Here is a 15477-nt window from a genome sequence, read left to right on the forward strand (position 1 = left end):
CAGACACTTCTCCAAAGAGGACATCCAGATGGCCAACAGTCACATGAAATGATATTCAGCATCCCTCCTCATCAGGGAAATACAAATCAAAACCACACTGAGATACCACCTCATGCCGGTCAGAGTGGCTAAAATGAGCAAATCAGAGGACTCTAGATGCTGGCGAGGATGTGGAGAAACAGGCACCCTCCTACACTGTTGGTGGGAATGCAAACTGGTGCAGCCCCTCTGGAAAACAGTGTGGAGGTTCCTCAAAAAATTAACAATAGAACTCCTCTATGTCCCAGCAATAGGACAAACTGCTAGGAATTTACCCAAGGGATACAGGAGTGCTGATGCATAGGAGAACATGTACCCCAATATTCACAGCAGCACTCGCAACAATAGCTAAAACATGGAAAGAGCCTAAGTGTCCATCAACAGACTAATGGATCAAGAAGATGTGGTTTATCTATACCATGGAATACTACATGGCAATGAGAAACAATGAAATCTGGCCATGTGCAGCAACATGGATGGACCTTGAGGGTGTTATGCTGAGCGAAATAAGTCAGGCAGAGAAGGACAGAAACCATATGTTTGCACGTATAGGAGGATTAGGAGGAACTTAACGGAGGACTGTGGGGGAGAAGAAGGGGGGAAATAGTGAGGGAGAGAGGCANCCCAGCAATAGGACAAACTGCTAGGAATTTACCCAAGGGATACAGGAGTGCTGATGCATAGGAGAACATGTACCCCAATATTCACAGCAGCACTCGCAACAATAGCTAAAACATGGAAAGAGCCTAAGTGTCCATCAACAGACTAATGGATCAAGAAGATGTGGTTTATCTATACCATGGAATACTACATGGCAATGAGAAACAATGAAATCTGGCCATGTGCAGCAACATGGATGGACCTTGAGGGTGTTATGCTGAGCGAAATAAGTCAGGCAGAGAAGGACAGAAACCATATGTTTGCACGTATAGGAGGATTAGGAGGAACTTAACGGAGGACTGTGGGGGAGAAGAAGGGGGGAAATAGTGAGGGAGAGAGGCAAACCATGAGAGACTCTTGAATGATGAGAACAAACTGAGGACTGACGGGTGTGGGGAGGAGGCGGGTGATGGGCATGGAGGAGGGCACTTGTTGGAATGAGCACTGGGTGTTATATGGAAACTAATGTGACAATAAACTATTTGTAAAAAAACAAAACAAAACAAAAAAGACTAAACAGAGGGTGCCAATAGCTATCCAATACAGGGTGGTCTACTAGGCCATGACAGGTACTTTTCTCTATTGAGTAACACATCCAAGATAGCAATTAAGTGTTGCTCAAAGAGCCTTAGTAAGATTGCACCTGGGATCCTTCTCTAGTATCTGAAAAGGAACAACAGTCACTTACTACCTGGAAAAACCCTGACTACTTGCTCAATAGCCAGAGATAATGCCTATCCTAATCTAGAGAAATAGGGTGCGAGGAAGGCAACCTTGTTCTTAAAGTCTCAAAGACTCAAATCCATCAAAATATAATGTGTGGCCTTGGGGTACTCATTTAAAATATCTGAGCTTCAATTTCCTCAAATGTAAAATGAGAGAATTATTACTGAACCCAAAGGGTGGATATGGGTAAACGAGATATATAAAGTGCCTAATATTGTCCCACATCCACAGTAAACACCCAAATGTTAATGTCTTCTCTACTTGCAATCACTTGTTGTATAATATCAACATGTTAGTATAAATAGTGTTAATTATAGCCCATTACTTTCTGACATATATGCACGTGTTTTATTATGTATTTTCTTGTGTATGATTAATTTCCTCTAATAAATTACAGATTTGCTGAGGCCAGAGACCATGTCTTATCCATTCTGAATCATTCACAGTATCTAGCATAGGTCCTTGCCTATAATCGACTTCAATATTTGAGGAGTTAACTTTTATATTAAGTGTAACATTTAATATTTAATATTAATCAATTTTAAAAGAAAACAGAAAGCTATGCTAAAGATCATCAAGGGGGCGCCTGGGTGGCTCAGTTGTTTGAGCATCTGACTCTTGATTTTGGCTCAGGTCATGATCCTAAGGTCGTGGGATTGAGCCCCATGTCAGGGTTTGTGCTGAGCATGAAGTATGCTTAAGATAATCTTTCTCTCTCTCTTTCTCCCTCCTCTCCTGCCCTTCCTCTCTCCCACTTGCTCTCGCTCACTCTCTCTTTAAAAAGAATAATAAATAAATAAAAGAACATCTATTAGAACTCAGCACAGTGCCTAATTAATAACAATATCATTTTAGGATAAAATTCTTTTTTTACCAGAAAACAAAAATGAAAACAAGACTATTGCCAAACCTGGCAAACTCTAAGATAAAAAATATGTTCACCCTTGGATCTCTAGCTCACATGTGTGGGAAGAACAACTGAATGTGACTTTTAAGGAGGATATGCTAGATTTGAAAGTGATCAAAAACAGTTTGCCATGAAGTCTAGATAATCTACCAGGCTAGACTGAACATTTCCCTCCAGAAAAAATCACTTTCACATAACCACTCAAGTGTGGCAAGAAAAAAATCAGAAGTCCAACGGTCATCCCATGTTTTTTAAACCTCAAAACTTGATACCTTTTCTGTAACTACTGAGTAAAATGTATAATTCCACATAAGTATAAAATGCTACTTATAAAGACATTCTGTCATCAAATAGACAGTTCATGGTTAACTTTTCTGTGTTGAAAGCAGGGCTGGTATAGAACACTGAACTATATTACAGAAACAACTTGAACATTCCAGCATACTTTGATAAAATTTATGTGACCTGAGATGCCACTTACCACTTAATATTTTAATCTTAAAGGCATTTATGTCCAGGGGCACCTGGGTGGCTCAGCTGGCTGAGCATCCCACTCTTGATTTCATGGCTCACGTCATGATCTCCCGGTTCGCAGGATCGAGCCCCGTGTAGGGCTCCACACTGACAGCACGTGGGGCTCTGCACTGTCTGGGATTCTCTCTCCTCTCTCTCTTTCCCTCCCCACCCTCTCAAAATAAAAAATAAACATCAAAAAAATCATCTGTCTCTATCGGCATTTTCCCCTAGAGTACAGAGGGGGACACATGAGAATTCACATGATTCGTAAACCTCTAAGCATAAACGCACTATGCATTTCTTCTCAGTTTTTAAGTTAAATCTTTATTATTAAAATCTGTACACAGAAACTCATGAAAAATGTTTTTAAAATCTACAAATCTAATATCAAAAACTAGGGGCGCCTGGGTGGCACAGTCGGTTGAGCGTCCAACTTCGGCTCAGGTCATGATCTCACAGTTCGTGGGTATGAGCCCTGCATCAGGCTCTGTGCTGACAGCTAGCTCAGAGCCTGGAGCCTGTTTCGGATTCTGTGTGTCTCTCTCTATCTGACTCTCCCCTGCTCATGCTGTCTCTCTCTCTTTCTCTCTCTCAGAAATAAATAGACATTAAATTTTTTTTTTAAAAAAAACAAAACAAAAACTAGCTCTAGCTCTACCACATTTACACTGGGCAAGTCTGTTAACAGAGCTGAGTCACATTTTCACCTGAAGTCTCTCTTGAGTTTCTTTTAAATCTTTTCAAAATATAGCAGTGTTTCCACAAAATCTTAATGCTGATAATCACTGAGTGGTGGAATTATAGCTGATTTTGTTTTCTTCTTAGAAATACCCATTACTTTCCAAATGTTTTACTTTTTTAAAAGAAAACAGATGCTAGACTCTTCAGAAATAAAAAGCTGGAGCTTACTCCAACAAGCCTGACATTCTGTAAAGAGCGGCGTGACACTACATAGGCAGGTAAAACCTGGCACTGTAAATGGAGAAAATGGACCGCAGACAGGCTGAAAACACTACGTGGCCTAAACAAGACACTGCAAGTTGTCCCCACAGCTAAGAAGATCCAAACTCCACAAATAAGGACTTAAAATTTCTCACTTCATGCTTCTTCCTCTGGGCTTTCAAGTGATAGCTTTGTTCTTGCTTCCTGGTAATTAATTATCAGCATCCTGCAGTAGATTCTAGGCTTCCATACCCGGGCCAGCACAGAACCACTGGCAGCGGCCCTCTTACCGGGTGGCGGTGGTTTGCTCTCCCATTCGGCGTTTTCCATCATCTGCTTAGCTATCCTCTCGGCGTTACACTGCTCCCGCTTCTGCTGTAGAAGCTGCTGAAGTTCCGATTTACACGTTGTGGTCCGAATCTGGTAGGTAGATGGTAAGACTGTACTACTTAAAACCTGTATTGTTGGTTTTCTATTTTGGACATTTGTCACTTCTGGAAGCTACAAAACAGAAGAATTTTTGTTATAAAGCAAAGTATACTGGATGATAAAAATGTACCCATGTTCTCTTTTCATGATATCAGCTTTGTTCCTTATTAACGAGCCAATTTTCAAATCCATTTAAATTTAGTGACATTTGTTCAGTGAAGACCTCTTTAAAATAAAGTTTAACGACAAATATTACATTTCCAAACTTCTACACTATTTAAAAAAAAACTACCAGTAGAGCAATAACATTAAACAAAAATCCACAGAATTTAAGCGAATAGAAATAGAATTTATCAGTTGGTTCAGTTAATATTTTTCATTTAAAACATAACTGGCTTAATGTGTAGCAACATGGATGGAGCTTGAGGGTGTTATGCTGAGCGAAATAAGTCAGGCAGAGGAGGACAGATACCATATGTTTGCACGTATAGGTGGATTAGGAGGAACTTAACGGAGGACCATGGGAGAGAAGAAGGGGAAAATAGTGGGGGAGAGGGAGGGAAGCAAGCCATGAGAGACTCTTGAATGCCGAAAACAAACTGAGGGCTGATGGGGGTGGGGGAGACGGGAAGGGGGGTGATGGGCATGGAGGAGGGCACTGGGTGTTATATGGAAACCAACTTGACAATAAACTATTAAAAACTAATAATAAAAATAAAAAAATAATTGGCTTAGGGAAGAGTTACCTTAAATTACAAATATATTTAAAATATATAAAGATCATAATTTCTCACAGATGGCAAACCAGGGACTTTGNTTGCTATTTTACAGATACGTTATATTAGAGACAGAGTAAAAGGTTTAAAAGGTTCACTGCAACCTAATTATAATCACAGTTCATAATAAGGTCTTCAACCCATAATTTCAGATCACTTTATTGGTGAGTACTCTAACACAAGGCCCTCTTTGATGCTTTCAATAACTAGACTTCCCCTTGGCTATAAAATTAAAGATTAGCCTGTTTTAGAAACAAACATGTCCTTAACTATAGAGAACAATCTGAGGGTTGCTGGAGGGAGGGGGGTGGGAGATGGACTGGATGGGGGATGGGCAATAAGGAGGACACTTGTGATGAGCACTGGTGTTACATGGAAGTGATGAATCACTAAATTCAACTCCTGAAACCAGTATAATACCATATGTTAACTAAGTTACATTTAAATAAAATTTGAAGAAGAAAAGAAAGAAGCACATCCTCCGCTAAAGGACAGCTCACTATATTGACTTTTCCAGTGCAGTACACAGCCTTTAAACAACCAAAACAGTAGGAGGAGACTGAAAGACAAAAGGATTACTGCCTAGATGGTAGTACCTGTGGAGAAGTCGATAAAGGGACACAAATGCCAGCAGAGGACTCAGAGCGAGGAGGCTTCCCCATCTGAATCCCTTCCTGGTCACCCCCTTTAGGTAGGGCCTGTGGCATGTTTGGTGGCTCCAGCGACCCAAACATGCTTTTCCATTCTTCATTTACATTTGAGTCTTGTTTTACGTGTTTTCTAGCTACAAAAACAGATGCAGAATGGTCAGTCTAAAGGAAACCTCTAAAACCAATAAGCACTTTTATTTATTTTTTTTGGTTAGAGAGGGACAGCAATGGACTTCACATCCTATTTGTTCTTTATGATCTCTGATTTATTTATATTTATATATCAACTCATTAACTCTCACTTTCTCTCTAGGGCACATGGAACAGATGCACTTTCAGTGTCATTAATAATTAGAACTAACTGCTTCCTAGTTTTCTAAGGTGAGCTCAATTTCAAATAACCACTTTATCTCAAGAGCCAACAATAAAAACAACTTTTTCAAATGTCACCAACCACACTGATATGACCTATTTCCAGTATCAGTTACTTGGGACACAAACAAAATGTGAAAATCAACTGCTCTATAGTTACCTCCAGACTATAGAGATGAGAACTCTTTTTAAAAAATCTTTCTTCAAGTAAAAAAGTACATTCAATAACACAAAGTTCTAGTATTAATGACCAAAATATGAGTTACCCATTAAGTACATAAATCCCATAAACTACATAGTTTATGATATACTACCATATCATTTTGCAAAAATAAAATAGTACAAAGTAATATAAAGTATTTCACAACCTGCTTTTTCTCTCAACCAGATATACTAAATGTTTATTTAATCATTCCCCTACTAATGATCATTTCAATTATTTCCTTTTTTTAAACTGAGAACATTCTTATATATATTTCTTCACATGCCTGTCCTTTTTCTTGGGAGAAATTTTCAGGATTGAAAATAATGACTCAAAGAGTAAGAACATTGCTTTCTAAAAAGAATATGTTCAGTTTATAATCTCAACAGTGTATGAAAATGCCTATTTCCCTACACCCTTGCTAACAATAGGTGTATGATCAGTCTTTTTTGCTAATCACATAGGCAGAAAATGGTTTCTCATTGTTTTGCATTTATCTTTTCAAACATGCATTTCTATCCTTCTATCAGTTTTAAGTTCAAATCCTTCAATACTTTTCTTTTGGGATACTTGTGTTTTTCTTATAATCTGTATCAGTGCTTTACTTACTACGGATGTAAACCACTGATAATTAAGTTCCAAATACTTTACCTCAAGTTTGGCAGTTAGAGGTTTATTTTTAAATACAATTCAGCTGCCTTTAAAATCTGATACTGGAATAGAGTGGTTTTTCAACACAAGTACTTGGAAATAAGTACATCTCCAAAAAAGGTTAAAGAAAGAAAACACAAGATCTTAAAAACCTCATACAATCAAGGTCAACATCCTTGTCACAAGAGCTGACAGTTCTAAATTTCAAGACTTCAAATGATTAATTCTTCTCTGGTCTCTACTCTTGTTACTTCATTGTTAATAACAAGACTTTTTTTCAATTCACTGGGCATTACCTACTAAAACAAACGAGATAATTATCTCATTTTAACATACACTACTGACTTTCGGTTGGTGTTTAGAGGATTAAAAAACAGGATTTCATCTTCAATCATACATCTCCACAATGGAAACATAATTTTATTATTATTAAGAGTAGGGCTTTGGAGTCCAGCTTTGGTTTGAATCCTTATTCTGACACAGAAAGCCATAATTTTGACAGGTTACATAAGCTCTCAACTGTTTATTCAATTCTCCATTTTTCCTCCCCTAAATCCACCTGTTACAAAATGGAGTCACATACAGTACTTGAAAGTTCTACACCTGGAAAATATGACTTTTTATTTTACTACTAATTAGCTACAACTAATATGCCTTATGAAATAATTAGCCTTATGAAATAACAACACACTAAACACATACATATATATAAATGTACTAACCTCGCTTGTCATCAGGTTCCTGTTTGGTTTTAACAAGATCAACTTGTCTCCCAGTGATGCCTAATGCCCCTAAGTCAATGACACCTTTCTGACTGCTATCATGAAGATGGCTCTGGTCTACTATATTGGCCTTTGCTTTGTTAGATTTCATCATGAAGTCTTTCAGTGCCAAGAGTTTGTCTTCCTCTTCCTCTGTCATTCCCTAAAACCAAATAAAACATATGCTATAGGTTACTTTCAAAAGTAGTAACAGGCCTTGGAATGACTGAAGGGTCAAACCACTAATTTAAAATGTTAAGAGTCAGAATGGTAACATGAAGCAAACAAAGACAAGAGAAAAAAGAAAGTATCAATGTAGCAAAACATCTCTACTCTGACCTTCCAGGAAACCCTCTGTTATGACACTTTCTACTTTGTATCATAATTTATATCTTAATTTTCTTTCTTAATGGAAGAATTCAAGTATAATTCATCTTTGAAATCTCCCAGGAACTTAAAACAGTGCCTGGTATCTAGTAATCTTTAATATGTAACTGTGAATAAACAAACACATACTATCTAAACAAAAATTCTGGAAATAACAATATTAAGCAAAAGAAAGTATATGTACTTCAACCTTGCTCCTAGATGTGTTGAGAATATTAAATGAGACACACTATATGTGAAGGCACTCTATGATACATAAAACATTCTATATACCTCAGAAATTGATACCTGCTGGCTGACCTGCAAATGTAAGCAACACACCCTAAGATAACAGCATAATTAACGTCGGATTGCCTAAGTACATTCAAGCTCCATTACTTACTATATGTGTAACCTTGGGCAAATTACCCAATTTCTCTAAATGTCTACTGATTCTAGAAAATGAATATCATGAAGTAATTATTAGCACCCATCTCACAATTTTTTGGAGGGGCTACTACGAAATTTTAGTTAAGTTAATCCACCCAAGGCACTTAGAATACTTGAAACTGACAACCAATTAATACTAAATAACTGACTGAAATAATTCAATGTGAAACAAATATTCTGGGGTAAACAAAATAGTTATGCATTTTTTTCTCTACTTAGTGGATCTTAGTAGGAAAGCTCTCAGTTTTTTATCATTGAGTATGGGTGGGTTTTTCTTTACTTTCAAACCATCCACAGAATCCTCTATAATGTTTTTATTATGCCAATGGAAAAAATAAAATAAAATAGCAATTCCCCTGAAGCCTTAATTAGAATCCTACTGGAGTTTAAAGTAATATTCACAATCCACAGTCACAACAGGGCACAAACAAACCCTAGAAAGTTAAGAAAGCTAAGAAAAAATAAAATAAAATTGCATTAAAGTACAATAATCATAGAGGGGATCTCTGACTGAATTTTTTTCCAATATTGGCCTGAAATTCTTCATTTACTTTTACTTTGCCTCCTAAAATTTGCTTAATGTAGACACTTTCACAGCTACAGTAAGAGTTCTATTCTTGTTAGACTACATTTTAGTTCACAAGAGAGAGGTCTTGGTTCTAGCCCACAAAAGGAGGGTCATCACAAGAATCATAAGACCAATCCAGTAAGACAAGGACGTCCACTCATACCACTTTTATTCAACATAGTAATAAAGTCTGAGCTGCAGCAATTGGACATGAAAGAGAAATGAAAGGTATCCAAATTGGTAAGGAATAAATAAAACTGTCACTATTTGCAGACAACATCATACTATACAGGTAAAACCCTAATAACTCCACCAAAACACTATTAGTACTGATAAATGAGCTCAGTAAGTTGCAGAATACAAAATAAATACACAGAAATCTGTTGCATTTCTATACACTAATAACAGAGCAGCAGAAAAAGTAAGCAAATTCCATTTACAATTGGACCAAAAAGGATAAAATGTCTAGGTATAAACTTAACCAAGGAGATGAAAAACCTATATTCTGAAAACCATACTTTGAAGAAAGAAATTGAATGGGAAATTCAATTCAATCGAAATCCAATTCAATCAAAGAAACTGACACAAATGGCAAGATATACTCTGTTCATGAATTGAAAGAATTAATACTGTTAAAATGTCCATACTACCCAAACCAATCTACAGAGTCAATGCAATCCCTATCAAAATACCAACATTTGTCACAGTACTCCAACAAATAATACTAAAATTTATATGGAATCACAAAAGACCCCAAATAGCCAAAGTAATCTTGAAAAAGAAGAAAAAAAGCTGGAGTTATCACAATCCCAGATTTCAAGATACACTATAAAACTGCAGTAGGAGAGCCTGGGTGGCTCACTTAGTTAAGTGTCTGACTTAGGCTCAGGTATGATCACACAGCTCATGAGTTCAAGCCCTGCTTCAGGCCCTGTGCTGACAGTTCAGAGCCTGGAGTCGGCTTCAGATTCTGTGTCTCCGTCTCTCTCTCTTTGCCCCTCCCCTGCTCGTACTCTGTCTCTCTCTCTCTCAAAAATAAACACAAAAAATATTTTTTTAAATAATAAATAAAGCTGCAGTATTCAAAAGACTATGGTACTGGCACCCAAAGAAAGACACATAGATCAATGAAACAGAATAAAGAACCCAGAAATAAACCCAGACTCATATGGTCAATTAATCTATGATAAGGAAGCAAGAATATACAATGGGAAAAGACAGTCTCTTCAATAAATGGTGCTGGAAAAACTGGACAAATACATGTAAAAGAATAAACCTGACCACTTCCTTACACAATACACAAAAATAAACTGAAAATAAAGACCTAAATGTGAGACCTGGAACCATAAAATTTCTAGAAAACATAGGCAGTAATTTCCTTGACATGGGCCATAGAAACATTTTTCTAGCTATGTCACCTCAAGCAAGGGAAACAAAAGCAAACATAAACTACTGGGACAATCCAAAATTAAAAGCTTTTACACAGCAAAGGAAACCATCGACAAAGCCATCAATAACCAAAAATGACAACCTAACGAATGGGAAAAAATATTTTTGCTACTGCACAGCAAAAGAAACCATCAAAACCATCAACAAAACAAAAAATACCACCTAATGAGTGGGAGAAAATATTTGCAAATGATATATCCATTAAGGGATTAGTATCTAAAATATATAGGGGTGCGGAGCTGGCTCAGTCAGTGGAGCATGTGACTCTTGATATCAGGGTTTTGAGTTTGAGCCCCACATCAGCTCTGTGCTGACAGCTCGGAGCCTGGAGCTTCCCTAAAATTCTGTGTCTCCCACTCTCTATACCTGTTCCCTGCTCACACTGTCTCTTTCTCTCTCTCAAAAATAAACAAACATTAAAAAAATAAAAATAAATATTTCAAAAAGAAAGAAAAGGAAAAGAAAAACCTGCATAATTCGACACCAAAAAAATAAATAATCCAATTAAAAAATAGGCAGAAGTTAGGGTGCCTGGGTGGCTCAGTGGGTTAAGCATCTGATTTCAGCTCTGGTCATGATCTCGCAGTTTCTGGGTTCAAGCCCCAGGTTGAGCTCTGTGCTGAAAGCTTGGAGCCTGGAGCCTGCTTCAGGTTCTGTGATGCCCTCTCTCTCTGCCCCTTCTCCACTCACTCTGTCTCTCACTCTCTCTGGCCAAAAGACATGTGAAAAGATGCTCAACATCACTCATCATCAGGGAAATACAAATGAAAATCAATGAGATATTCCTTCACACCAGTCAGAATGGCTAAAATCAAAAGGACAAGAAATAATAAGTGTTGACAAGGATATGGAGAAAAGGGAAATGTCATGCACTGTTGGTAGGAATGCAAAGTGTTACAGCCATAGAGCTGCCCATATGATCCAATAATTCCACTACTGGGTATTTATTCAAAGAATGTAAAAACACTAATTTGAAAAGATACATGCATTCCTATGTGTACTGCAGCATTATTTACAAAAGACAAAATTTAGAAAACAGCCCAAGTGTCCACTGATAGATGAATGAATAAAGATGTGAGATATACAGGGAATATTACTCAGCCATTACAAAGAATGAAAACCTGCCATCTGCAACAACATGGATAGATTTAAAGAGTATAATGCTAAGCGAAAAAAGTCAGAGAAAGACAAATCCCATATGATTTAACTAATGTGTGGAATTTAAGGAACAAAACAAATGAACAATGAAAAAAAAGATAAACCAAAAAACAGACTCTCAACTATAGAGAACTGATAGTTACAGGGGGGAGGGGTGGGGGGAGGGAGAAATAGGTAAAGGAAATTAAGAGTACACATATCTTGAGCAGTGGAATAATGTATACAATTGTTGAATCACTATATTGTACACCTTAAACTAATATAACACTGTTATATTAGTTATGTATGTTAACTATACTGGATTCAATTTTTAAAAAAAAACAAGGCTTAAAAGGATCAAACTAATTCCAACTGAGTTAACTGTACAACAGAACAATCCAACAGTGTATAAAGGAATTTAGCACGCTAACAACATAAAATTCACAATCAACAGAGAAAGAAACCGGGTGGCTAGGGATCAGAGATTAGAGAAAAACTTACATTATATATCTTCCAATTATCTTTTTAATTTTACACCTTGTGTCTATACTACCAGTCAAAAAGTATTCAAAATAAATCTTTTAAAAATTAAAAATGTTAAGTATTTGTGATTTTTTTAAAGGAGGGAAATCAGAATATTCTTATTCTGTATTAGTGGATGATCAAATGGATACAAATAAAACAGAGGGCTCTTGTAGATGAGATTCCAAAACAGCTCTGCCATGTATCACCTCCAGGAGGTAAGTCCTATTAAAAATCTGGAGTTTAGGCAGATTCTAACTACCATTATGTTCCAAAAGTGTACTTTAAAAGTCTATTATCCATGGGGCACCTGGGTGGCTCAGTCAGTTTAAACATCTGACTTTAGCTCAGGTCATGATCTCATGGTTCGTGATTTTGAGCCCCACATCAGGCTCTCCATTGACAGTGCCGAGCCAGTTTGGGATTCTCTCTCTCTCCCCCTCCTCACTTCCCCTCCCCGACTTGTGTTTTCTCTCTCAAATAAACAAACTTAAAATTTTTTAAAAATTAAAAAAAGGTCTATTATCCAGAACCCTGAACATATTTTCCCGCAGAAACAATGCCAAGCTGTTTTAAAGTAGGTAAAAAGCTGTTTTAAAATAGGTAAAAAGCCTATTTTACACGATGCACCTCAAGTACAGCCCTATACAAAAGAGCACTGTAAAAGTAAAAAAAAAATTGTAGGAGTATTCAGAATTCTCATTTGCAGAGGCTACAAGCATCCTTCCTTCTGCATCCCTGACATTAGGAATAGGGACTCAATTCCCACCTCCAAAGGCTCCCCTGACTCAAAGCCTCTGCAAGTAATGCCAAGAAACTCAGGTAGCTCAGGGACCAAAAAGAAGTAAAGGCGTGCAAGGGGCTGGAGGAGCTGAACTGCACATGGAACCTTCCTAAGTCCATAAAAACCTCAAACAGTCTCTCGGTCTTAGCTCCCTGTCCTTTATTTTGAGGCAAGATGGCATGTTGAAGGAGTATGGGATTTGGAGTTAAGACAGGTTTAGGCTCAATGTCAGCTTTGAAACTGAATGAACTGTGCGAGCATAGGCAACTTAACTATCCTCTTTGGGCTGCAGTTTCCTTAACTACAAAGTGGGGATAACATCTGTTGTTCAAGGTTGTTATAAGGTCAGTCACAAAATAGGGAAAGCACCAACTGCAGTGGTAGACTTGTTTTAGGTCATCGAAAAATGGAAGCTGTATTGTTCTGCTTTTACTTCTTCTGAGGACCTGAGAGACTCTGGCTTGCTCTCCCCTCTACCAGTAGTACCTGTCCCTTGAAAGAGAGTACTACTAACCCTTCAGCGTCTCCTAAAATTGATAGTAACAGAAACAACATAAAACAGAGGAAAACAGGTTCCTCTTTCCCTACTGATACAAATGAGGGTATGAATGACAGACAAATGAATACATCAAGCACTAATATTTCAGAGGAATACCAATCAGTGATTTCGTCATGATACCAATAAAGAGGGCTGGCACTGTGGAAGCAGCACTGGTAGAAGGGTTTAGGAGAAGAGTAGAAAGGAGAAAAGTAAAAAGGCTATGGAAACTGCTCTTCCCTCTCCCTCCTTTTTTACCCATGGCAGTGGCAAAACCTATGCCCACAGCAAGATGAAAAGCAAGAACCAAGGGCTAGAGTGGCTCCATGAAGTTAACTAATGACTTACTATGAAATTTTAGTACAGAGGCTTTTAACGTAATACACAGAATTTGTAGGTGACTGAGGAGTACAAAGAGTCACACCATCTAAACCCAAAGACACATCTAAATTGGGGTGGTTTTTATTGCATGCTGAAATCGTTTTGACAAGGATTATTTACTCAAAAGAAACAATAGAAAAATGTGATTCAATATCCAATTTTCCATAAACTGCTTTCAAAAATATAAAATACATCTAATGTATGAGACAAGACTAAACGAAGACCCAAAGAAAAAGCTCTTTAGTAATTCAAGTCACATTAAATTAGATCTTCTAAAATATAGGAAACAGAACCACTGACCTGGAAGGGACATTCAGAGGCAATTCCAGCCTCCAGGCAAAGTGAGACCTAAAAGAATCAAAATGGCTATTGACCAGGCTCCCTAGGAGATGGGATATTCGATATCCCATAGGAGATGGGATAATTCAGTATTCAATCACCTAAAGCAACATATGAGCATGAAAGAGCACTGGACACTCAGTGACTAGTACAATACAAGAAAGGATTTATATCTTCAAATTGATCTAATTCTCTCTGCAACTGAAGCATTTTCTCATCTTCTTGTTAGACAAGACATGACTGACAAGTATTCTCTAAACCAAAATGTCCTGCAGACTTAAAGACCGTCATTAAAGTTATCTCTCAGTATTTGCTTTATGGCTCATTGAGCATTTATTCAGAAACTGTATTCTTTATTTCCAGCCATTTTCATTTCTATCTTTACTTCTCTAAGTTCCATATATGCCTCTTAAAACAGGACACTGAATCCAGAATATTTCTAAAGAGGTTTTACTAATTCCAAGCATAGTAAAAAGATTACTTACTAGTTTTAACATGATTTGTTGATACAAATTCACAGGCTTTTAATATGCAACTGTAACTGGTTTATTCAATCTAAAATGTATTCTAAATCCCAGTTATTTCTGCTGTTTGCATGTAGTAGGAACTCTTCAGATTTGAACTAAAACCAATAACTTTCTGTGGTGCATCTGTGCTTTGCAATGTTACCTCTAATTGATTTTTTTTTTTTTTTTGGTGAAATATGGAACTGACTCAAGAATATTACTCTAATTTAAGGTTATATCTACTTTCTCCCCTATTTATATAGGGAATAATCACAAAAAAAACTTAACAGGTCTCCCAGGATTCCTTACTTAGCTCAAACTAAGGTCTTATCATCATCCTAGCATCTCCGATATGCCAACGCAAATGTATATGATATTTGCCAGGTTTCATTTGTTATGATGCAACCTAATCAACCAAAAAATTTTTTCATAGCTAAATAGATGCTTGAATGTTTTTATGGAATTTTTGTTTCAATGTAAGATTTCCAAAAGATGATACAACCTGTGAGAGCAATTTCTTCAGAAGCTGTGCTATGGCAGGATCCTCTGGTGGAGGGCAGTCAGCGAGAGACCCATTTCGCTTCTTCTGGCGCATGTGAAGATGTCTGAACAAGCTAGTGATATCTTTAGACCTCAAAGCATAATCAAATATAGAACGACTTACTGGCTCTTTTAAAACACTGAGTAGAACAAGTTTCCTTTCAATCTATATTAGAAAAATAAAAAGAATCAACCAAAGATACAACATATTACAGTTAATTTCATATTCAGTAAACACAACTTGTGTTAACATAGGTATTTATTTT

At 37.1% G+C, this 15477-nt stretch overlaps 1 protein-coding gene across 1 annotated transcript in view; it reads right to left on the reverse strand.

Moving 5' to 3' along the window:
• The window catches only part of PIK3R4 (phosphoinositide-3-kinase regulatory subunit 4), an 84564-nt gene that overhangs the window by 30316 nt on the left and 38771 nt on the right, over positions 1 to 15477 (reverse strand). The window contains exons 9-11 of the mRNA XM_077750880.1: positions 7593 to 7794; positions 5592 to 5779; positions 4081 to 4291 (exon numbers count right to left, since the gene is read on the reverse strand). Coding sequence (XP_077607006.1) covers positions 4081 to 4291; positions 5592 to 5779; positions 7593 to 7794 — 601 coding nt within the window. The remainder of the gene's footprint in view (positions 1 to 4080; positions 4292 to 5591; positions 5780 to 7592; positions 7795 to 15477) is intronic.

The sequence above is a fragment of the Crocuta crocuta genome, unplaced genomic scaffold (genome assembly GCF_008692635.1).
Source record: "Crocuta crocuta isolate KB4526 unplaced genomic scaffold, BGI_CrCroc_1.0 scaffold279, whole genome shotgun sequence".
Lineage (NCBI taxonomy): Eukaryota > Metazoa > Chordata > Mammalia > Carnivora > Hyaenidae > Crocuta > Crocuta crocuta.